The sequence below is a fragment of the Raphanus sativus genome, chromosome 4, assembly GCF_000801105.2.
Source record: "Raphanus sativus cultivar WK10039 chromosome 4, ASM80110v3, whole genome shotgun sequence".
Taxonomy (NCBI): Eukaryota; Viridiplantae; Streptophyta; class Magnoliopsida; order Brassicales; family Brassicaceae; genus Raphanus; species Raphanus sativus.
Window position 1 is genome coordinate 8578226 of NC_079514.1, and position 23155 is coordinate 8601380.

At 36.2% G+C, this 23155-nt stretch overlaps 6 protein-coding genes across 7 annotated transcripts; 4 read left to right on the plus strand and 2 right to left on the minus strand.

Moving 5' to 3' along the window:
- The first annotated feature begins 212 nt into the window (after positions 1-212).
- On the plus strand, positions 213-2362 carry LOC108855920 (acidic leucine-rich nuclear phosphoprotein 32-related protein). The gene is made up of 2 exons (XM_018629848.2): positions 213-1490; positions 1809-2362. The coding sequence occupies exons 1-2, from the start codon at positions 375-377 to the stop codon at positions 2079-2081; spliced, it is 1389 nt and encodes a 462-aa protein (XP_018485350.1). The 5' UTR covers positions 213-374; the 3' UTR covers positions 2082-2362.
- Positions 2363-3764: 1402 nt separating this feature from the next.
- On the minus strand, positions 3765-5317 carry LOC108849770 (photosynthetic NDH subunit of subcomplex B 2, chloroplastic). The gene is made up of 3 exons (XM_018623374.2): positions 4789-5317; positions 4262-4696; positions 3765-4082 (listed from the first exon to the last, which is right to left on the minus strand). Exons 1-3 carry the CDS (start codon positions 5215-5217, stop codon positions 3885-3887), a joined length of 1062 nt encoding a protein of 353 aa, XP_018478876.1. The 5' UTR covers positions 5218-5317; the 3' UTR covers positions 3765-3884.
- Positions 5318-6453: 1136 nt separating this feature from the next.
- LOC130511096 (uncharacterized) lies at positions 6454-6879 on the minus strand. Its single transcript, XM_057007930.1, has one exon. The coding sequence runs from the start codon at positions 6877-6879 to the stop codon at positions 6454-6456; it is 426 nt and encodes a 141-aa protein (XP_056863910.1).
- Positions 6880-11109: 4230 nt separating this feature from the next.
- Positions 11110-12926, plus strand: LOC108851651 (uncharacterized). 2 transcript variants are annotated; one of them, XM_057007287.1, is made up of 5 exons: positions 11110-11305; positions 11501-11709; positions 11777-12215; positions 12299-12454; positions 12534-12926. In XM_057007287.1, exons 1-5 carry the CDS (start codon positions 11276-11278, stop codon positions 12699-12701), a joined length of 1002 nt encoding a protein of 333 aa, XP_056863267.1. In that variant the 5' UTR covers positions 11110-11275; the 3' UTR covers positions 12702-12926. The 2 variants fall into 2 exon arrangements, with proteins under 2 accessions (XP_056863267.1, XP_018480613.2); XM_018625111.2 differs by having other exon boundaries at positions 11113-11709.
- A 119-nt stretch (positions 12927-13045) lies between these two features.
- Positions 13046-14617, plus strand: LOC108852247 (extensin-like). Its single transcript, XM_018625751.2, has one exon. It carries the CDS (start codon positions 13116-13118, stop codon positions 14472-14474), a length of 1359 nt encoding a protein of 452 aa, XP_018481253.2. The 5' UTR covers positions 13046-13115; the 3' UTR covers positions 14475-14617.
- Positions 14618-17070: 2453 nt separating this feature from the next.
- Positions 17071-19288, plus strand: LOC108848314 (serine/threonine-protein kinase SRK2D). Its single transcript, XM_018621643.2, has 8 exons — positions 17071-17394; positions 17649-17825; positions 17930-17983; positions 18064-18156; positions 18254-18346; positions 18421-18525; positions 18603-18701; positions 18790-19288. The coding sequence occupies exons 1-8, from the start codon at positions 17218-17220 to the stop codon at positions 19078-19080; spliced, it is 1089 nt and encodes a 362-aa protein (XP_018477145.1). The 5' UTR covers positions 17071-17217; the 3' UTR covers positions 19081-19288.
- The last annotated feature ends 3867 nt before the right edge of the window (positions 19289-23155 follow it).

Below are 23155 nucleotides of genomic sequence, written 5' to 3' on the forward strand. Positions count from 1 at the left end.
TTTAATAGATTAGATACAAATCAAAAAAAACAAAAAAAAAAAAAAATCCAAAAAAAGAAGATGAGCAACGCGCATAGATCACAAAACCAATCGATCGACACCGTCTACTTACACACGTCATCAATCCCAAACACTAAAATCAAACGGTTATAAAACACCCACGTGTCCTGACCCACCCAGTATTATTTTCTCAAGACCCGCCCCAAACTCTCCAAATCGATTAAAAGAACCCCCACAACTACGAGCTAGGGTTGCTTACGCCGGCTGAGAGAGACCAAACCAACAAACAACAACAAAATCATCCTCCGCGCGACGGTTCTTAAATCTTCTCACCAAAGCTTCTCGAGAGAGCTTTACACACAGACAGACACACGATGGACGAGATTTGGGAAAGAGCTGTAGAAGCGGCTCTAGACGGCCAACCAGACCCGTTAGCCACACGGACGTTAACACTAGACGGCGCCGTCAAATGCCTCCAGGGACGCCTCCCGCCGCCACCCCTCCTGGAGAAGTTCCGCAACCTCCACCACCTCTCCATAGCCAACATCGGCGTCTCGTCGCTCGAGCAGTTCCCCAGGCTCCCCAATCTCCAAAAGCTCGTCCTTTCCGACAACCGGATCACTTCCGGTCTGGAGTTTCTGGTCGAGGCCGGTTTGGATTCGCTTCGCGATTTGGATTTGTCGAACAACCGGATCCACTCGGTGGAGGATCTGTCGCCTCTGGCGAGGCTGAAGATTGTGTCTTTGGATCTGTACGAGTGTCCGGTGACTAGGGTTGGGGAGTACCGGGCTAGGGTTTTTGGGTTGGTTAAGAGTTTGAAGTTTTTGGATAAGTCTGATAGGTTAGGGAACGAGAGGCCTGAGAGTGATGATGATGATGAGGAGGAGGAGGATGAGGAGGATGATGAGGAGGATGATGAGGAGGAGGATGGGGAGGAGGAAGAGGAGGATGATGATGAGGAGGATCCTGGGAGTGGGGAGGTTGATGGGGATGAGAGAGTTGGTGGTGTTTGGATGAGTAATGGGCATAGTGAGAGAGTTGATGGGGTTGTTGATGTTGATGAGGATGAGGAGAGTGATGCTGAGGATGAGGAGGGTGGTGGAAGGGCTAATGGGTTTCGTCTTCAAGCTGTGGATGGGGAGGATAGCGAGTCCGAGTCCGGGGAGGAGATTGATGAGGAGGAAGTTGGGGATGATGATGTGGTTGAGGTTCATGAGATTGAGGATAGTGATAATGAGGAAGATGGGGTTGATGATGAGGAGGATGAAGAGGAGGAGGAGGAGGATGAAGTGGATAATGTCGATCGTGGTCTTGGTGGGTCAGGGAGTAGTACTGGACGGTTGATGAATGCGGTGGAGATTGATGGGCATGAGCAAGGGGATGATGATGAGGATAATGATGGTGAGACTGGTGAAGACGACCAAGGGGTTGAGGATGATGTTGAGTTTGGTGATGATGATGATGATGATGATGATGATGGTGAAGAGGAGGTGAGACGCTTTGGTACTTAAGAATCATATGCAATGTTTGGAGTTATGAATTATATGCTTGCAATTCGCTGATTCTTACTTGTTGTTCTTGATAGACTTATCTTGTTGGTACTCTAACTGCCTTGCATGCCTGAGAATATCAGTCTGGTCTTGAATTTTTAGGTTGCAGCTTAAAGTAAATGGTTAGATTTGCAGTGAACCAGACTGTGTTTATGTTTGGTGGAATGGTCCATGTGTGAAGTTTTTTTTCATTTGCTTGATGAAGTTGATATCTTTTGTGTGTCTATGGCTAACATGGAGTTTGATGAATCTTGATAGGATGAAGAATCTGGTGAAGGGTATCTTGTTCAGCCAGTCTCTCAAGTGGAAGATCATGATGCTGTGGGTAGTGACATCGAACCCATTAACGAGGACAACGATCCAGATGAAGAAGAAGAAGTGGAAGATGATCTCCCAATGCCTGACCAGTCCTTGCCATCATCATCTCGTCCAAAGAGAAAACGTGATGGTGATGAAGATGATGATGATGTTGATGATGATGACGATGATGATGATGATGACGATGATGGGGTTGATGATGAGGAAGATTAGTTGTGTACACACAAACCGTTGCTACTTGTGGAATAGGGCGGCAATGTTCAAAATAGTCAGTTATGGTGAGGCTGGTGGATTTTCAAATGACGGTTACTCAAGTTGGATTTACCGCCCTTTTAGAAACCCCCAACGTTATGGAGGGAAAGAACCAAAAAAAAACAAAGACAGGAAATGATAGTGTTCTCGAGACCTTGTTTCTCTGTTAGAGGGTCTTGTAACATGCCTTTATGTAATAAATTTTTTGAAGTTATATCTCATCAGTCTTCTGTTTCACTACACTTACACATGTCGTATCGTTATTGGCCAGGATGGTTTGTTTAGAATTGTCGTAGCATGTGATGATGCGTTTAAGATCAAACGGTCGTCAAGGCTTCTTTAAAAGCTTGCTTATGCATGTGTTTTTTTTTTCTTACATACCACACCAAAGATTTGTGGTAACATGTAGGACTCTACTATACCTTTTCTTCTCTCTAAAAATGCTTCTACTATGTCTGACCTCCGCCTCTCTACTACCGTCGTTGCACAAGAGAATACTAATCTGACGACCAATTAAGACGTCATGTAAGGGTCGTAGCAAAAGGCTAAGAACAATACTGACAGTAGTAGGTTTCTTTAGAAGGTGATTATAGTCGGTGGTTTAGTGTGTTACTCTGAAGACCACTGGGTGTGGTTTACCTCCAGGACTACTAAGGCTTAGAACAGAGCTAATATTATTCAGCTTAAGCCAGTGGCGGAGGTAGAGGAAGCTTTTAGGAGGGTCAGTTTGCTAATTAACATAACTCATAAGGGTCAATAAGCTTATTTTTGCAACATCTTTTCCATTTTTATTTTTTAGTTAAGCAAGGCATGTTAAGCTTATTAAGCCAGAGATATGCTCCGCCTAAGCCAGACGATGAACACATGTATGATGTTTCGGCTGTTGGAGCTTAAAGAACTGTAACTTTCACTATATGTCCTTTTCATGCTTTGTTACTGTCTGAGGACACTCCAAATTAATTTAAAGTATTTATATGGAGACGACCCCAATACTACTGATCCAAATGCTTCCAGAGATCAATACAAGACGCTGTTCATTTCAAGACATGTTGACTAATGACTTATCTAGTTAGGTTAGTTTTATGTTTCAAGACTTGTAAGTTGTATGTTTTTGTTTGATTTGAAACACTCGGTTTCAATTGGATATTGTTCTTGCAGATCTTTGATTAGTTAGTTTCTTCTTCTGAAACTCTTTAGGTCAATTGGTGACTGATTAGCTGACTAAAAACTAAGAGTATATGCTTTCTTTGAGCACATACACACCCGTGACATGAAATGTCGGACTTGAATCTATTTTTCTCTCACCACTTGAGTAACCGTCATTTTAAAATCAAAACTTATTTTACTTTTTTTTAACAACTGAAAAGTAAAACATATATGTAAAAGTTCACTGAAAATCAATAAAAATATTAAGAAATGTAGATGATACAATTGACTCTAGATAAATATAATGACTCAATTCAATAGATAAAATTATTATGGTTAAAATGTCATTTTAAATAATTATGTAGTATGTCTAAATTATAAAAGTATAGTATACAATTTATACAATACAAAAATTTACTTATTTAAAGCCCACACGCAATCGCGCGGATCAAACTCTAGTATTATAGTTACAAGACCTTTCAGTTATTGCATAGAAAATGAGGAATGCACTTGTAGTTGTGACTTTTCATATATACAATATGAAACAACATCATATTTGTTGCAGAATGACAAAAATAAGTAAGAAAATAAAGATGATAGATATATAGTAAAAGAAGTTTACAAATTATCATGTTCAATTACCATTGCTCCTCTCCAGGTTTCACCGGCACCAACATCAATGGGAACGAGCATAGATGCAGGACCTGTGCACACAAAATATTGTTGCTTCCCAAACTTGTCCCACATTGATCCTGGGGATCCCACGTACATGTCCTCGAACCCCATCCTTATCATCCTGAAGAACAATCCTCGTCCCTACAAATTTTAAACTTCAAACATCAGATTCTTTTTTTTAACAACCACCAGTTTCTAATAAATATAGTACTACATGATCCGTTTTGTAACCATATGTTGCATCCATATTCATAAACGAAAAATGACCATACTATCAGAACAGTAAGCAACCTGAAAAAATATAATGTAGTTAAAATTACTTGATCAATGGTTTCATATTTAGAAGGTGGAGTGTTGTAGACGGCCTTAAGTCTCTCAGCCGGATGGGCACCATAGACTCTACTCATCTTCTTCTCAAGAAGTGTAATAACAGAGTCTTCAACTGCCCAAATCCCTGGTTTTTCCCCATCTTCTGACCCGAACCACCCGGAAGAGTCCGCCTTCATTGCCTCAGAAGGAGACAGTAGCTCGAAAGGCGAAGACAATGGAGGACTGGGGCAATAGGAGCAGCCCTTAAGCCCTTGAATTCCAGCACCACTCCGTTTCTTGAATCTCAAGGAACTTATAATCCCCGGTTTAAGGGAAACCGGTTTGCGACCGTTGTTCTTCACCACCACTGCTGTTGCTATGCTTACTGGATAGAGAGAGACGATGTAGGTTATGTCGAGAAATCCTGCCGTGCAGCTCAATTCAATCTGAGAAAACGTAAGCCACAAGGTTTCATCATTTTGTGTCAACAAAAAAAAAAGATTTGATTGGTTGTATTTTAGGTAGTACCGAATCTCACCTGAAGAGCGTCAATGGCGTCTGAATCAGTGTCCTTAACGGTCCAATCACAACCTGATAGTACTGAAGAAGCTTTTTCTTCTTCGTTTATGATGACAAGACCAACCCCGCCTCTGGTTTTATTACCGTCCTCTACTGTGTAAAGGACTTCCTCGAATCCATCGTCTTTCCAGTACACTTTTGGTTGATATGAAACAACATGAGCGTCCGATAGACTCAGCTTTAAAGAGCTTCCGTTTCTGACCTTGAGCTCGACCATGTTTGGTTCCGAGAATTTTATGCCTTTTCGTCCGAATTTTTCTTCAAGTCCTTCCGTTATTGTCTCTGTCTGAGGAGCTGAAATCGAAGTCTTTACAGCTTTTGGTTTAAGGGGAGAAGAAACAGAGACTTTTGGTTGAAGGAGAGAAGAAAAAGAAAAAAGAGAAGCCATTGATTGAGAGAATAAGGAAGGAGAAGAAAAAAAAAAAGATAAGACCAGTGAAGTTGTAGTAACACTAAAGCCTTATCTTTTTCTTTTTGTTTCGTCATTTACTGGATTCATGTGGTTGTCAATACTATTTACATTATTCTAGTAGAAATGAAGAATGTATAACGTAATTATAATCTATTTCACAAGAACTTAAGAAGCTTGTCTTCTGGTGGACCCATCTATCTCGTTTTTTTTTTCTGACCGAAATCTTGTTGTTTTGATGTTCATTTCTTTTCTTTTTCTCGAACTATATATGATCACATTTAAGACCATTTCGTAATTTTTTTTTGTAACGACCATTTTGTAACTTCTTATAACTAAAAAATTATATTAAAAAAAATTTACATAGAAAGAATTAAAACAAGAGTAAGGCACGTGCCACACTTCTGTCTCACCTGCGTTTCGCTCCTCCATGGAACTGAGAGAATTCGTCGATAATGAACATGAAGCTTTGCGATGTAGTTTAGATATTGAAAAATGGGCATAATATGTGCGTGCTCTCATTATGAAATGCTGAAAGTGATATACTTAGCTTACACAGAGTTAATGACGTAATTATGTAATTGGTGTGGAAGAAAGCAGTAACAGGAAATAGATATTTCAAGAAAATACAGTTTATAACTTCATATGCCAAATAAAAGCTGACGACAACTTTATACAATCAAAGAAAAAGGTTACGTTTTTCTTCTAAATTCAACAAGCTCAATAATAGTGGGAAAAGAAAGTGATGTCATTTTCTTCTTCGACTGTGCATCTAACCGATGGAGGTATGAAAATATCCATTATTCACGTGGTTTTCTTCTGCTCCAACCTGTTCTTATGTAATAGAAACAAACTAAACTTTCATGCTTATCAAATATATCAACATTATTGGAACGTATACACACATTATTATTTGATTTAATGATATGATCACCCAAATGAAGAAGCATGTCATGTTTAGAATCATCACATGTATCATTCCCTTAAATGTTTACAAATTTAAAAGCTAGGATTTAAAAAAAAAATATTTCAATAAAACAAATAACTGTTTACATTACAGTGAATTTGAAAATTTCACAGGGAGGCAAGTGCCCCTTTGACTTTTGACTCAACGTAAATGCGCTACTGATCACACTAACCTTTTTTTTTTGTGAAACACATGCTTAATATATTAGAGAGAATGGCCTCGGGCCCAGAATCAGCCCATTAATGGGTCTAATACAAAGAAGATGCAAGCGATTGTTTTGCTAAGGCGTTAGCCTCAACATTCGAAGAACGATAAAAGTGAGAGAAGGAGATTGCGACGAAAGCAGAGGAGAGTTGCTTGATATCTCTGATGATACCAAAGATTTTCTTAACCTGCATGTCGCAATTGATAGCTCGAATGAGCGTTTCATTGTCAGAGAAGCATTGGAGCTTTGGAAGCCCTAATTTCTCTGCCGAGGTGAGAGCCAATCGGAGAGCAATAGCTTCAGCAATCAGAGGCGAGTTGATCATATCCTGAGTAGCGTTGCCTCGTTCGATGGAGTTTCCTGTCGAGTCGGTTAGAATCCACGCAAAGCCGGCTCTTTTCGATCTAATATCCCATGCCGCGTCCGATCTACAAGTCACCACCAGGGGATCGTCTGTTGGTAGCTGCATCTGTCTCCGAGATTGAGGTAACGACCTGGCGTTTGAGTTGATCGGTACTTGTGCTGATGCCCATTCCCTTGCTAATCGTAGACCACTTGTTGCTGCTTCTGTAGGTGACAAAGATTTGTTCTCGAAGACAAGCCTATTCCTTGCATTCCAAATTGTCCAGCAGATCCAAGGTAGTATGGCTCCAGTCGCTCCTGTTGGTGGTAGACATACCGTTCATTTAAAAGCCACCACCGCATCTGAGAAACTCTCAATAGTAGCTAGGTGAACTACGTTAGCCAGTGGAATCCTCCTCCACACCTCTTGGGCGAATGGGCAATGAAAGAAGGTATGAGTGGCCGTTTCCAGCACATTACATCTTTTGCATAAAGCTCCTGATATCAATCCCCTTTGCTGTAGGTTCTCTCCTAAAGGCAGAGCTCGTTGTATGGTAGACCATAGAAAGAGCTTCATTTTTGGTGAACAAGCTGCTGATCAAACATCTTTAACCCAGTTAAAGGATCCTGGAGATGGGTTTGGACTTGTAGCTGTCTGCATTGATGCGGAGAAATATCCTGAGCGAGTAGTGTATACTCCTGAGGGAAGTGGTTGCCAGATGAAAGAGTCTTCTGTCTTGGCGATGCTTGGCTGAAAGAGTTGGATCTCCTTCGATAGTTGAGGTAGGAAAGCTTCAATTCTGCTCTGGTTCTATTTCATATCTGTAGTTAGGAAGTCCGAGACTGTGAGATCCATAGCTGCTTCTGGTATAGGTCCAAACGGTTTCACTTGAGTCTCTAGCGAGATCCACACGTCTTTCCAAACCTTTGTAGTCTCTCCGTTTCCAATTGCTCGTCCTAGGTTGCCTATTAGTAAATCCCTTCCATGTAGTATGCTTCTCCATCCGTGAGAGCACACTGATGGAACCTTTGCCTCCATGAAAATTGTAGAGTGACAGTATTTTCCTAGAAGAACCCGCGCTAATAGGCTATCTGGTTTAGTGAGGATCTTCCACGCTTGTTTAGCTAGGAGAGCTTGGTTAAATAACTGTATATCTCTAATTCCCAATCCCCCTCCTGCCTTAGGCTTCGTAATCTTGTCCCAAGAAACCCAAGCAATCTTTCTTTTTCCGTTTGGTTTATCCCACCAAAATCTTGTGAATACTGATTGTATACGCTTGCAGAGACTAACGGGCAGTTCAAAGCAAGACATGAAGAAGGTTGGGATGGCAGTTAGCACAGCTTGTAGCATAGTTAGCTTCCCTGCCCTAGACAAGATGCGCGTGGATAGACTGTTAGCTCTTTGCCGGATTCTATCAACCAAAGCTGTGAAGAGATCCTTCTTCTTTCTGCCGAAGTGCTCCGGTAAGCCCAAGTATTTACCTTGTCCTCCTTCCTTAGAGATGCCCAACAGACTTTTGACATTGTTCTTTGTTTCTGAAGATGTCTTTGAAGAGAAGGTAACCGCTGATTTATCCTTGTTGATTTTTTGACCCGAAGCTTGTTCATACTCCCACAAGATCTCCTTCAACTTGTTGCAGCTCGATGGTGAGGAGTAGCAGAAGAACATTGTGTCATCAGCAAAGAGCAAATGGTTCACCCTCGGACTACCACGTGCCACTCTTATTCCTTGCAAGGTACCATCTCGTCCTGCTTCTTTGCATAATCCCGATAGAACTTGGCCACATAAAATGAACAGATAGGGAGATAGGGGATCTCCCTGTCTAATGCCTCTGTTAGGTTTGACCGCTCCTAGAACTGAATCATTTATCAGATAAGAGTAGGATACCGTAGTCACGCATTGCATTATTAGGTTGATCCACTTCTCATGGAATCCTAGTCTCTTGAGTACTTGCGATATGAACCTCCATTCGACTCTGTCATACGCTTTAGACATATCAGTTTTCACTGCCATCGTACACTTCTTTTGCGCTTGAGAGGTCTTTAGGTACTGTAGAACTTCGTGGGTGATTAGGATGTTGTCTGCTATTGCTCTGCCTGGAATAAATACTGACTGGTTCTCTGAGATAATGTGTTGTAGAATAGGCTTAAGTCTGAGTGTGTAGCTTGGATATAATTTTGAAGTAGACATTGCATAAAGCAATAGGACGATAATCAGCAACCCTTTTTGCTCCTACTATCTTTGGAATGAGTCTAACGTGTGTAACGTTTTGCGAGGTACGGAGGGTTTCTGTAGCAAAGAAGGCTTTGATCTCCCTGATCACATCTGATCCCACAACTTCCCAGTTGGCATGAAAGAAGCTCGCCGAGAACCCATCAGGATCCGGAGCTTTGTCCGGGTGAATTGCAAAGGTAGCTTCCTTAATTTCTATATCAGATGGCGCCTTAATTAATGCTTCATTCATTTCATCAGTGACACAGTGTTGAAGCGCTTTTTCTACTGTTTGTAGACCATCATGATGCTCTGAGGTGAAGATATGGTCGAAATACTTACATATAACACCGGCAATCTGCTCCTCTTCGAACCACGGTATTCCATTCTCATCCTCAATGACTGTGAGTCTATTTTTGGCCTTCCTGGCCTTAGTAGAAGCGTGGAAATAGCCAGTATTAGAATTCCCTAGTGTAAGCCATAGCTGCCTACTTCGTTGTCTCCAATAATCATCTTCTGCTTTATAGGCTTTGAGCAGGTTTGTATTTATCTCATGAATGAGATCATCCTGTGGCACCTGATTCGTCATTGCTGCATCTAATTGAGATCGAAGCGCCTTCAATGCCTTCCGGCTGTTCTCGTGAAAGGCTCTGCTCCAACTACATATGGCCTTCCTACAGCAGGATAGTTTTGCTTCCACATCGAGGTAAGGAACTGAATTCCAAGTTTCCTGAACCAGTTTCCTGACTTCAGGATTATCTTTAAGTCGTCTGTCAAATCTGAAGATCTTTGCACCTTTCTTCCTCCTTGTGTCCAGGAAAGTGAGCAGCGGTCTATGATCAGATCCTTCATAGCGGAGGTATTGGCATCGAGACGACGGGAAGGTGTCAAACCATTCACTGATCACACTAACCTCGGCCTAGAATAAATAGGGTTACTCAAATAAAGCGCAACGTCTCAGACTGCAACAAGCCCGGCTACACTATTTTATCATTTCTATTCTACTAACAAAAATAAATTAGTACTATTATATAGATTTGGAAATTTAGAAACTACGGTGGAGAATAGTTTCATGTGATTTGGGATGTGACACTAAATCTTGTAAAGACCAAATAAATACTCTTGATTCAGTTTTATCAGCCGACCAGTTATAACGTACGGTGTCGGTAGCACGAACTTTAATATATTTGTATGTTTCTTTTGTCAGTTATGCGTTTATATTATTTATGGCTAATTCTATGAAAAATGTACTATATTAATACTATAGATTTGATATTTCTGCACGAAAATGGTTGAATATCTTCCTCTTAGCTGTGTTTTAGGAATTACTTTTATTTTAAATTTGGCATGGCAAAAGTACTACAACTATTTGTTTTAATATTGATCTTGATAATCACTTTCAAACTAACAACTTAAAAAAAGAAACACGTTAAACGGTCTTTTTCCTCAACTCCCGCTTCAGAAGTTTAAGTCTGTCTCTAAATGATCGAATAAATAGTGTAAAGTAGTGCATTATTGATTTAAACCAAATACATAGAAGAATAAACCAAATTATACTTTAGAAATAAAAGTTGTTACCACAACAACTTCGACCCTAGAGTATCTCCGTTAGATAATTTCACCACAATATCTCACAATTTAAGTTATTATTTTGTTAAATAGTTATCTCAAATGTTTTTTTTTTGAAAAAAAAAATCGAAACAAAATATTTGAAATATGATTGGATATGGTAATCAACATTTGAAATGCTCGAGATAATACGAGATATCAAGAGTGAAAATTTTCCTAGAAAAATGCTCATAATCAGGAAAATACACATGAAATATTTTAGCAAGTCAATACAAAAAGAATATGAAGTATTTCTATATACATATATATATATATATAGTAAAAATAAAATTTATTAATTTATGAGATATCAAGAGTGAAAATTTCCCTATAAAAAATGCTCAGAAGATTAATGATAATATCCTAATCCGAAAGCTTTGCTAATACTGATTTAATGGCGAAAGCGAAATCGAAACTAAACATTTTAATTAAAAAAAACTAATTAATTAATATAAATCTGAGATTAATTAAAAGGAGAAAAAGACAGTCCCCATGTCTTAATGACAGTGGCTCGACTTTCCACGAGGGAAATTTATAGTTTTATACAAAATCTTTGCTCAAATACCAAACTCTTTTGCCTTCTTCTTCTTCTTTTTTCTTCCTTCTCTCAGATTCTCTGGACCAAGAAGATGGATTCGTGAATCCATCTCCTCTCTCTATCTAACCTTCTGTTCCTCTGTTCCAAAAGCTTCTAAAAGCATCGATGGCGGAGTTCATCTGTTTATTCGGAAAGGTCTACTCTTCCTCTCTTAGATCTTTTCTATGATTAAGCTTCTCTGCATGTATGCTTTATCAGTGTAACCTACCAGCAAACTCTGTTTCTATCTCCACAAAGATTTAAAGTATCTCTACCTTACCTTTTATGTTTATTCTTGATTCCGACTTTAATTCGAACCAAATCTTTGGTCTCTTATTTGATGTTAATAAGATTGTAATAAAGCAACCAAAGAAGTCACCTCTGTTCTTGAGGATGATAGTTTTAGTGTTTGCAATGGTGTGTGGTCTCTACATGTGCTCTGTTTGCTTAAAACAGTCCAGTCTCCAAAGCTCTCAACTTGTTCCAACTCCTGTTGATTCTCACTCATCACACCATGTTATTACTCGGATTCATTACCCAAAGCCACAGACTTTTAGTCGGTAACTACTCTCTCTCTGTTCTTGTCTGTGTCTCTGTTTCTTATGCTCTGTTCTGGGTAAAAAACAGAGCTGAATGTGGGCACAATCCCGTGAGGTTCTTTGCGATACTGTCGATGCAGAGATCAGGAAGCGGTTGGTTCGAAACGCTGTTGAACAGTCACGACAACGTGAGTTCCAACGAAGAGATCTTCTCGGTTCTCGATCGAAGAAAGAACGTTTCTTCGATCGTTAAGACGCTTGACAGAGTTTATAATCTTGATTGGTTCACGAGCGCTTCGAAGAACGAGTGCTCTGCCGCGGTTGGGTTCAAATGGATGCTTAACCAGGGCCTGTTGGCTAACCACGAAGAGATTGTGGATTACTTCAACCGGAGAGGCGTCTCGGCTATATTCTTGTTCAGAAGGAATCCTCTGAGGAGAATGGTTTCTGTGCTGGCGAATTCTTATGACCGTTACGCTAAGCTGTTGAATGGAACTCACAAGTCTCATGTTCATTCTCCTGAAGAGGTTTTTGTATATATTTATATTCATTTATATAATAATGTTTTTAGTTTGTTTCTTGATTATTATTGGTTGGTTTCTTGCTGCAGGCAGATGCACTTTCTAGGTACAAGCCTGTGATTAACTCGACATCTTTGATCCATGATTTACGAGAAACAGAGAGTTTAGCTGCAAAGGCTTTGGAGTATTTCAATACCACTCGTCATATGGTTGTCTTCTACGAAGATCTCATAACAAATCAAACGGTAAAGGTTTTGTTATCATAACCTTTAGAAGTTTCAAAGTTTGTTGTGGGTGTTAATTTCCTTTGGGGTTTGGCGGCAGAGGTTGAAGCAAGTTCAGGAGTTTTTGAACATTCCTGTGAAGGATTTGTCAAGCAGACAGGTGAAAATACACAGAGGAGATTTGTCGGTTCACATCAAGAACTGGGAAGATATAAACAAGACGTTGAATGGGACCGAGTACGAGAAGTTTCTACGAGCAGATTACTAGTGTTTTTTTTTTATTATCTAAAGACTTTGTTCTACGTTCAACTAAAGGTTTTGCAAAAATGCAAAAAAAAAAGAAGGTTCTTTGTATAAAAGTGGGGCCCTAAGTTTAGATAACAAAGTTGTTGCTTTTTGATAAGGGTGAACACGGCTCTCCAAAATATTTGGAGGTAGATATTTTGATCAGTAGTATTTTTTTTGGATCAACCAGTAGTATTTTTTTTTATCAGTTAAAGATCGTGATAATAGTGAATAACTGAAATATATTTTCATTAGATTTAGATACGTAATATCTACCATTTTAACCTAACCGTTTTCTGTATACAGTATATAATAAGCTTAAGTAGCTGTGCCTTTCATTTGTTTATACACTCCCTTCACAAATCTTACTCTCGCTTTTTTTTCCCCACCATAAACCATGGAAAGCTCCATGTTCCTCATGACAGTAGTGTTCCTCTGTCTTGTGGCTTTTCCAACCATAACCATCGGAAAAGATCTGAGATTCTTGCCAAAACCCATCCAAGGATGGCCACATCCGTCAGATTTCTCCAGAGACGTAATGTTTAGGAGCACTTCCCATAAATTCAACTATGGAGATTCCAAAGTCTGGAAATGTGTTCAGAGCAACGGATCTGGTCCCGCCATTTCCATTTCCATTTCACCGTCCACACCGTCACCTTTGCCCTCAACTCCAAAAACGTTTCCTCCTCCACCTACACCATCTCCTCCTCCTCCAACTCCTAAAATATCCCCACCGCCAACAACACCATCTCCCAAAATATCTTCACCGCCGCCATCACCATCTCCTCCTCCTCCAACTCCCATCATATCTCCACAGCCGCCAACACCATCTCCTCCGCCTCCAACTCCCATCATATCTCCACAGCCACCTTCACCATCTACTCCGCCTCCAACTCCCATCATATCTCCACCGCCACCTACACAATCTCCTAAAATATCTCCACAGCCAACTTCACCATCTCCTCCATCTCCAACTCCCATCATATCTCCACAGCCACCTTCACCATCTCCCAAAATATCTCCACAGCCAACTTCACCATCTCCTCCGTCTCCAACTCCCATCATATCTCCACCGCCACCTTCACCATCTCCTCCTCCTTCATCTCCCAAAATGTCTCCGCGGACTCCTACACCATCTCCTAAAATATCTCCACAGCCACATTCACCATCTCCTCCGCCTCCAACTCCCATTATGTCTCCACTGCCACCTACACCATCTCCATCTCCCATAATATCTTCACCTTCGCCTCCAACTCCCAAAATGTCTCCGCCGCCTCCTACACAATCTCCTCCGCCTTCATCCCCCAAAATATCTCCACCGTCGCCAACACCGTCTCTTGCGCCTCCAACTCCAAAGAAGTCTCCATCTCCACCGACGCCAACACCATCTCTTCCGCCTCCAACTCCCAAGAAGTCTCCATCTCCTTCGCCACCAAGCCGTGATGATGATGAGCCATCTTCTCCTAGTCAGCCATCGATTCCACCTCCCGAACATCATCACAGTCATCATCACCATCACCATCACCATCAGAATCCATGGGAACACTTCGGAAGTTGTGTGAGACACATGGGACCTGTTGGAGTGTGTCGTGGGCAGATGGCGTTCAGTTTCTACACTAGGAGGTTTCAAGTCAGTGACTATTGTTGCAATATTGTCGTCAACGTGAAAAATGAATGCGAAGATGCCATTTGGGGATACTTCACCGATCCTTACTTTATTGCTCTAGTTCGTTTCACTTGTCACATCGCCTACTAGTTTTTTCCTCTTCATTTTTATTAGGGTTTTTTTCTTTAATGGTTTTGTTCTTGTTTTGGTTCGTTTTTAGTTCATGCAATATTGTTGTCGTCCTCTTTCGTTATACGTTTTAATTAATGAATAAATATGGCTTTCTTTCTTTTTTTTTTGTATCCGCAACTGACATGTTAACTACCAATATATAATTCAATCTCATTCAACTACGTGAGATGAAATCCTCCTAAGAGAAATAATTTGTCTAGACTTGGATGATCCTTAAGAATAAATATCAAAGTCTTCATTCCAAAGAGTGCGATCTTCTGGGAAAGTAACAGAATCATTTAGAACACGAAACGGGTTTCTTTTTTTTTTTGAACAACGAAACGGGTTTCTTTCTTTTCCTTTTTATCCGTGATTTTTATAGTATTTATATTTCATTTTAAACATCTTCTTCTTGCATGGCTAATCACCTTCTTTCTGTTGCCTCCTCCAATTTCTTTTCTTTTTTGTTTTATAATCTTATAATCTGCCACATATTAATTAATGGATATCTAATTTTCATTTCGTGGTCCAAATCTTTGATTTATTTAGATTGTGCTAATGTCCAATTTTATTGTTGCAACATAAAATATTTTATTCTTCTCGTTACGCATATTCAACTTATTGAATAAAAAAGTAATCTATCTCTTTTTTTTTTTGCTAACTAACATAATCTATCTTAAAAATCTAAATACAACTTAACGAAACTAAAATTCTTAGTTTTAGTTATATACTCCCTCCGTTTCATATTAAGTGTCGTTTTAGAGAATTTTTTCCGTTGCAAAATAAGTGTCGTTTTAGAGTTTCAATGCAAAATTTATTAACTTTATTCTCCATTCTATTTTTCTATTGGTTGAATTGTATCGGTAATGATGTTTTTATATTGAAAATATGCAAAATTAAATGCTTTCTTAATCCGTGTGCACAAATCTAAAACGACACTTATAATGAAACAGAGGGAGTATATCCTTTAGTATATTCTGAAAAGTATCCCTTTAGTCATATGACTGAAGATATTTATTATATATAGTTTTTTTTCAAAACTTGTGTTTAACAACTTTTAACCTAATTCCTATTTTGTCGAAAGAATCTTAAGATTTTTATTTTGTAAAAAAAAACATAGTGCACACGACGTTCTGTGCTTCTGTTGCTTATTTCTTTTTAGTATAACGTTCTTTAGGTCAGACCTACCTATCAAATGATTCAGAAAAGATATTCGATAAATACGTCCATATTTTCTCTGTTCGGATTTTTTTTTTGTTTATTGATTTCAAAATTCAAGGGTTTATTTGCCAAATAACAAAAAATGGGAAATTAGATTTTTTGAGAGAGAGATAGAAAGTAGAAGAATTAGAGGAGTTTTAGTTAGTTAGTGAATTTATGATTTTTGTGTAATATGGCTCAATTTCTCCAATTTCAGCGTGAGTGTTCTCAAATCTGTTGAGAATCGAAAAATACATTTCTGATAAATTTTTGACAAAATCATTTCGTAATTTATTTCACTGAAAAAAAAACATCAGAATTTTATTAAGGTGACATTCCGACTGATTTGCAACAATTTTCGCAAAAATGTTCATAAAATAATATCGTCAAAAATCTGTAGAAAAATATAGTTCTCAACTACCACTATTCCATCGAATCATTAATCTAACAAGAAAATTATAGTTCATTTCCAGTATGGATTGTTTTCAGTATTCAATGTCACATACAATTTTTTTTTGTGAGCAACATAACAATTTATGCCACCAGTCCTCTCAATTACATAACGTAGTAAAATTTATATAAAAGAAAAATTCATTGCAAAGAAAGTGTCACTAAATCTTAATCAGAGGTTCTGTCACCACCAAAACTGGATTTTAAGAAACCGGTTTGGTCTAAATGAGTCACATCGATCTCCCCAAACGGAACACATTAATCGATGTATTGATAATCTTGTCAACCTTTCGTGCTTTTAGACGAGCTATTTGTATTTCATAGAGAGATCGTATCAGACCTCCATGAGTCACTACCACAATTCTCTCACCTTCATCATCACCACATATAAGGACAAAAGCAATGCTTAGAAGAACAATGTGGGCCGAATAATAAATATGATTAGTGAGAAAGAAAGAAACCTTTATGTTTGAGCAGTCTGTCGAAGGCCCTCTAGCGAGAGACATTCCATTAGACGATCATATCAGAGAATGAGAGAGATGCAGAGAATGGTGGAAACATACTCCAAACTTGATTCAGCCATGATAATAATGTCAACCCACTGGGCCTCATAAGTTAGCCCATTTAAAAGGCGTATCCATTTGGTTTCATTTATCTTAATTTATGTTAACCAATTGGTCGGTTTATCAAACACTATATTTGGCTATTTTGCAAATTGGTTTGTCGAATCCATAAAATATTTATTTATTATAAAAATCAAAGATAAAACTTTCGAAAAACAAAATCTATCTGAAATGGAGACCAACAAAGACGGAACAAAAGAAAAATCAACAAAACGCGGCGGCTTTTGTCGTATCGAAAGCACAAAAACGCCGTCGTTTTAAAATCTCTCTCTTTCTTATCTATTTCGAGAGGGACCAATAATGAAAGCCCTTTGGTCTAATCTCATTCGCTGTCTTGTCTCTCCCCAAAAATATCATTTTCACCTTCCAAACAAGAAGAAGAAGAAGAAGAAGATATTTTGTTTTCCAATTAGCTTCCTTCCTTCTCAGATTCCTTCCCTTCATATTCAATGGATCCGACGACGGCGGCGGCGGTGATGCCGATTGATTTGCCGATCATACACGAGAGCGATCGGTACGACTTCGTGAGAGATATAGGGTCTGGCAACTTCGGAGTGGCTCGTCTCATGACTGATAGACTCACTCAGGAGCTCGTCGCTGTTAAGTACATCGAGAGAGGTGACAAAGTACGCTCCTTTTTTTTTTCAAATTCATTCCATTATACTATATGATTCATTCGATCTAATCCTCTCTCTCTCTCTCTATTTATATATAAATGAGAGAGAGGGGTGTTAGTAAGTTTCTAGATTTAGTAGCTTCCTCTTTTAGATTTGCCATTAAATGTTCTTAAAGCTGTTAACTTTTTTCAATTAAAAAGATTTTGACATTTCTCAACGGTTTTTATTCTTCAATAAATGCTTTAACTTTGTTAACACAACAGATTGATGAGAATGTTCAGAGGGAGATCATAAACCACAGGTCCTTGAGGCATCCTAATATCGTCAGGTTTAAAGAGGTGATTTTGACGCCTAGCCATCTGGCTATTGTGATGGAGTATGCTTCTGGTGGTGAGCTTTATGACCGCATCTGTAACGCTGGCCGTTTTAGTGAAGATGAGGTCTCCGTCTCTCTCTACTTTGCTTAATTTCGATTTTTTTTTGGGCTACTGCTGCTGCTGATTCTGTGTGTGTTTTTTTTTTTTTAAAATGGTGGTAACAACAGGCTAGGTTCTTCTTTCAGCAGCTTATCTCTGGAGTTAACTATTGTCATGCAATGGTTATTACCCCCTTCTTCTTCTTCCAAACTTTGTTTTAATTGATTTTTGTGTTGATTGTTCCTTCATCCCCTGTGTGAAGCAAATATGTCATCGAGACCTGAAGCTGGAGAATACATTGTTGGATGGAAGTCCTGCCCCTCGTTTGAAAATTTGTGATTTTGGTTACTCCAAGGTTATTTATACTTAAATACTACTATATACTAGTACACTCCTTTTGTGTTTCCTCCTGATTTTTTCATTGTAACTTTTGCATTTTTCGTTTTCTTCAGTCTTCTGTTCTTCATTCGCAACCAAAGTCAACTGTTGGTACTCCTGCGTACATTGCGCCAGAGATTCTTCTTCGACAGGAATATGATGGCAAGGTATGTGGCTCTCCCCCCCATGAGACCCCATTCTTCTGTCTTGGTTGTTAATGCTCTGAATTGGCATTTAACAGATGGCAGATGTATGGTCATGTGGTGTGACCTTATACGTAATGTTGGTTGGAGCATATCCATTTGAGGATCCAGCTGAGCCAAGAGATTATCGCAAAACTATACAAGTAACTAAACCTTCTTTCTCTTTCACTCATCATCACTGTCATTAACTAACTAACTCTCTCTTTTGACTTTGCTTTAGAGAATCCTTAGTGTCACTTACTCAATCCCTGAGGACTTGAACCTCTCACCTGGATGTCGTCAGCTAATCTCAAGGATCTTCGTGGCTGACCCTGCAACGGTAAGTTTCTTAGACACACACACACACACGCTCTCTTCTTTAAGTATCTTCCTGATGCGAGAGAGAGAGAGTCTCAACTGTGTTGCAGAGAATCAGCATTCCAGAGATCAAATCCCATGAATGGTTCTTGAAGAATCTTCCTGGCGATCTGATGGACGAGAACAGAATGAGTAGTCAGTTTCAAGAGCCGGAGCAGCCGATGCAGAGCCTTGACACTATCATGCAGATCATCTCTGAGGCCACCATTCCCGCTGTTAGAAACCGTTGTCTCGATGACTTCATGGCTGATAATCTTGACCTCGACGATGACATGGACGACTTTGATTCCGAGTCTGAGATTGATGTTGACAGTAGCGGAGAGATAGTTTATGCTCTTTGAGAGTTTGAGGAGTGGACAAAGTCTGTTTTGTCTTCCGGTACTGTTCAGACGCTATTGGAGTCTTTGTCTTGTCTTAAGCTCCTCTACCACCATCCTTTATTTTGGATCCTTTGTTGTTTTTTGTTTTGTTTCTCTACACACTTTGGATTCACATACATATATATATATGTGTAATATATATTTATAATATATTTGAGAATTCATTTTATGTGTTGCTTCGTTTTCTTGAACTCCATCAAAGATGGACTCCAATCTATCTATGGTTTGGTTCCATCACTCTGTGCTTTCTTCAGCTTTCTCCGAAGATGGGTCTGTGTCTTGGTTGGATTATATTTTGGTTACTACTTTGTGGTATCAGTGATGTGCTATGCTTGCTCTTGAAACAGTTGCAATCTGTAGGAAGATGAGATATAATATTTCTTAGGCTTTATATTATAAATATCAAAGCTTATAGAGAGTTGTAATCAAACCGTATAAGAATTTATTATAGGATTTTGTTGACAAAAAAAAAACCTTTGGATTTACATATATGCATATAAGTAATTTGTAATATATTCTCTTTATTTTAATAACTACTAGATTTTGATCCGCGCTTTCGGTATTATTTTTCACTTTTATAAAATATATTATTTGTTTGTAATTATTGAATAATATATTTCATAAAAGTGAAAAATAATACCCGTACTTTCAACCGAATTCATCCAGATCAGAACCGAATTCATTAAAATCCAGAATTTTTAGGTATATTGGTTATTTAGATATTTTTACCGAAGACACTCTAGGTGTTATTTTATATATCGATATTTATTTAGATCTAGAAAGAGTTTTTTTATACATCGATTTACATCCAGATCCAGAAAGAGTTTCTTTTATACATCGATATTTATTTTTCGTAATTAGTGTTATATATTTCAGATGTATTATAATATAACTAACGATATTCAAAAGAGTTGAACCGAATGAGGTTATATGACTATTTTTGTTACAGATATCCGAACCCGTTTTAAATACATTAGTTATTTAGATATTTTTAGGTTCCTACACATCAGAACCGAAATCATCCAGATACAGAATAACCCAACTCAAAATCCACACATAAGTTTATAATATTTAAGCAAGACTTGGTTTCAAAACAAAAAAAAAACGATACCCAAAATAAACAACATGTACCTAAATGGAAAGATAATGATCATGTCTAACTGATTTTATAAATTAATAAAAAATTTTATATGTCTTTGGCTAAACTAAGTGAAATAAAAAGAGTTCTTTTATCAAGTAAATAAATTATATGGAGTGAAAAATTAAGTGGCAAAAAATGTAGCACATGTTAATTATTTTTATTTAAATTATTATTTTATTCACAAAAATATATATTTGAACTATTTTTTCGGTACGTAATTTTCCACCGATTGAAACTAAAATAAAAATATTTTAGTAAAATAAACTAAACCAAACTTTTAATTATATGTAAAATCTAATTATTTAACATTTTTGATTTTATAATTGGCACAAAGTTAATATTGATTAAATAATAAATAAAATATACATTATTATTATTATGGTAATATAATTAATGATGTAAATTATTATTAAGGTAATATAATTATTTAAATTGTTAAACTAAGTAAAATATGGAAACACAATTAATAGATACTACTATTCATGTATCCAAACAAATTTCATTAAGACTACTATTCTAGTTTTCAAACACACCAAATTTTTTTAATCATCTTATTCAAGTCTCCAAATACTCTGATTTTGTACTTGAGTATTAATAAGATAGACTAGATCTAGACCCGCCCAACCGGCGGGTATTTATTTTATGTTTTTAGTTTTTTTTTTAATTATAAATGATATATTTGTAATATTTAAACATAAATTTAGATTGAAAATTAACATTTGTAGTTATAATAAAAATTAAAAGTTTAAAAAAATATTTTGATATAAATTTTAAATTCCTAATTAAAATAATATAGAGATGGATCATAATTTTTTCCAATTCCAAAATCTTAGCATTATTAATAAAAATAAAAAATTTTATAAATAAATAAAATATATAAATATATTTGAAATTAAAATAAATTTGTTAAAAAAAATCTTATGCTATTGTTGTTTATTTCTATAGTTTGACCAGTGCCCGTATACATATTTGCTTTCACTTCAATTTTTTTCTTTGTTCTAATGATAATATCTATATATATATATGTGTGTGTGTGTGTGTGTGTAAATTAATATGTATTACATAATTATTAATATAACATTTTAAAACAAAAATTTTATTTATTACTTTAAATAACTATATTATGTGATTTTAATCGTCTATTATATCACAGTGTATCATATAAAAATCTAATATTTATAACTAATTGGACTTATATTATAAAAGTGTTATACTAACAATTTATAAATAAAATATTTTATATTTTATTTATATGATATATAAATTGATTTTGATGTGTGATTTTTATTAATAAATATTGAAAATATTTAATGTTAACAAAAAATCTATAAGAAAATTTATTTTGGTTAAGATTCATTATATTAAAGAAATCTATTATTTAAATTAGGAAAATACATTAAATACTTAAATCTATCATTTAAATAAGGAAAAGACAAAATTCTCTAATATCTTTGTTACCAAACAAAATTTAATTTTTTTTAAGACTCCTATCCCTATTATCAAACAAAAGCTTAAAGTACTTCTACTTTAATAAGATAGATATTATTAAAACTGAAGTATATTTTAGTACTGTTTGGAAAAATGGATAATATTATAAATGTATATTATTTGGTAACTTAGATAGCAGTATTTTGGTACTTTTTTTTAATTTACACATTTAACTATTACATTTACATATTATGTACTTCCTCAAAGCTCTATATTTTTTATTTACAGATCATGCAACTGTATTTATAATCAATCTATATTATTAAAATTTAAATACATTTTAGTACTGTTTGAAAACATAGATAACATGTTAAATGAAAATTGTTTGGTAACTTGGATAGCAGTATTTTTGGTACTTTTTTTATTTACATATTTAGCTATTACATTTACAATAAATTATGTACTTCTTTTTATATATATTTTTTATTTACAGATTCTGCAAATGTATTTATAATTTATTTAAATTAATTAATTATATTTTCAAAGTTTATCTAAGCAAATCGATATTTATATATTGATCATTATTAATATTATACGAATATTAACTAAATTGCATGTATTAAAAGGAGATAATCATTTTCATGGATTAACTAAATCGTCAAATTACAAAATATAAGAACATACACAAAATTTTTTTATAAAACCGACGGTTTAAGAATTTACGTTGAACATAAATTAAATCAAATACCCGCACAGGAGTGCGGATCAAGTTCTAGTATAGATTAAAATGGGTTATCCGAACCCAAACTGAACCCGCAAAAATACGAATATATTTCGAACTGAAATTTAGAAATATATGAATGAGACTGAAATATTTGACCCCCGAATACCCGAAACCCAAACAGATCTGAAACGAACCGGAATTGACAACTGAACGCCCAGCCCTAGTCACTATTAGTATTATGTATCATATATATTTCATCATATAATTAATTGTATTGGTCCATCGTATAAATAATCATATAATTAATAGTATTTTACATATATCATCTTATAAATAATCACATATATTATATTCTTAAAGTTTAATGTGAAATATAAAAACCATAATTTAAGTTGGTATATGAAAATAATCTTTTTGTTGTATTTTTCTTATATATATTGAAAAACAAATTAATAATGGTTATTGGAAAATATTTTAGTAAAAATAAAATTTGAATATATGCATATTTTAAATAAATTTTTGATATAAATCAACTTTAAATTATTATTTTGATTTGAAATATGTATATAAAATTTAAATTTAAATTTAAATTTATGATTATTTTAGACAAAATAATGTTTTTAGGTAATTAGATTAGTCTATTTTGTATATTTTAAAACTGATATACTTTTATCCATGTTTCAAATTTTTTTTTTTTTGCATTAGTTTTCTATTAGTTATTATTAATTTTATTATATTTGTTT

Coding starts and splice junctions, on each gene's coding strand:
- LOC108848314 (XM_018621643.2), top strand. CDS start 17,218: ATGGATCCGACGACGGCGGCGGCGGTGATGCCGATTGATTTGCCGATC. Junction 18,347..18,420: donor GACAGGAATATGATGGCAAG/GTATGTGGCTCT, acceptor GGCATTTAACAG/ATGGCAGATGTATGGTCATG. Junction 18,702..18,789: donor TCGTGGCTGACCCTGCAACG/GTAAGTTTCTTA, acceptor ACTGTGTTGCAG/AGAATCAGCATTCCAGAGAT.
- LOC108855920 (XM_018629848.2), top strand. CDS start 375: ATGGACGAGATTTGGGAAAGAGCTGTAGAAGCGGCTCTAGACGGCCAA. Junction 1,491..1,808: donor ATGATGATGGTGAAGAGGAG/GTGAGACGCTTT, acceptor GAATCTTGATAG/GATGAAGAATCTGGTGAAGG.
- LOC108851651 (XM_018625111.2), top strand. CDS start 11,435: ATGTTTATTCTTGATTCCGACTTTAATTCGAACCAAATCTTTGGTCTC. Junction 11,710..11,776: donor AAGCCACAGACTTTTAGTCG/GTAACTACTCTC, acceptor GGTAAAAAACAG/AGCTGAATGTGGGCACAATC. Junction 12,216..12,298: donor ATGTTCATTCTCCTGAAGAG/GTTTTTGTATAT, acceptor TTCTTGCTGCAG/GCAGATGCACTTTCTAGGTA.
- LOC130511096 (XM_057007930.1), bottom strand. CDS start 6,879: ATGCAGCTACCAACAGACGATCCCCTGGTGGTGACTTGTAGATCGGAC.
- LOC108849770 (XM_018623374.2), bottom strand. CDS start 5,217: ATGGCTTCTCTTTTTTCTTTTTCTTCTCTCCTTCAACCAAAAGTCTCT. Junction 4,697..4,788: donor ACGCCATTGACGCTCTTCAG/GTGAGATTCGGT, acceptor ACGTTTTCTCAG/ATTGAATTGAGCTGCACGGC. Junction 4,083..4,261: donor AATATGAAACCATTGATCAA/GTAATTTTAACT, acceptor TAAAATTTGTAG/GGACGAGGATTGTTCTTCAG.
- LOC108852247 (XM_018625751.2), top strand. CDS start 13,116: ATGGAAAGCTCCATGTTCCTCATGACAGTAGTGTTCCTCTGTCTTGTG.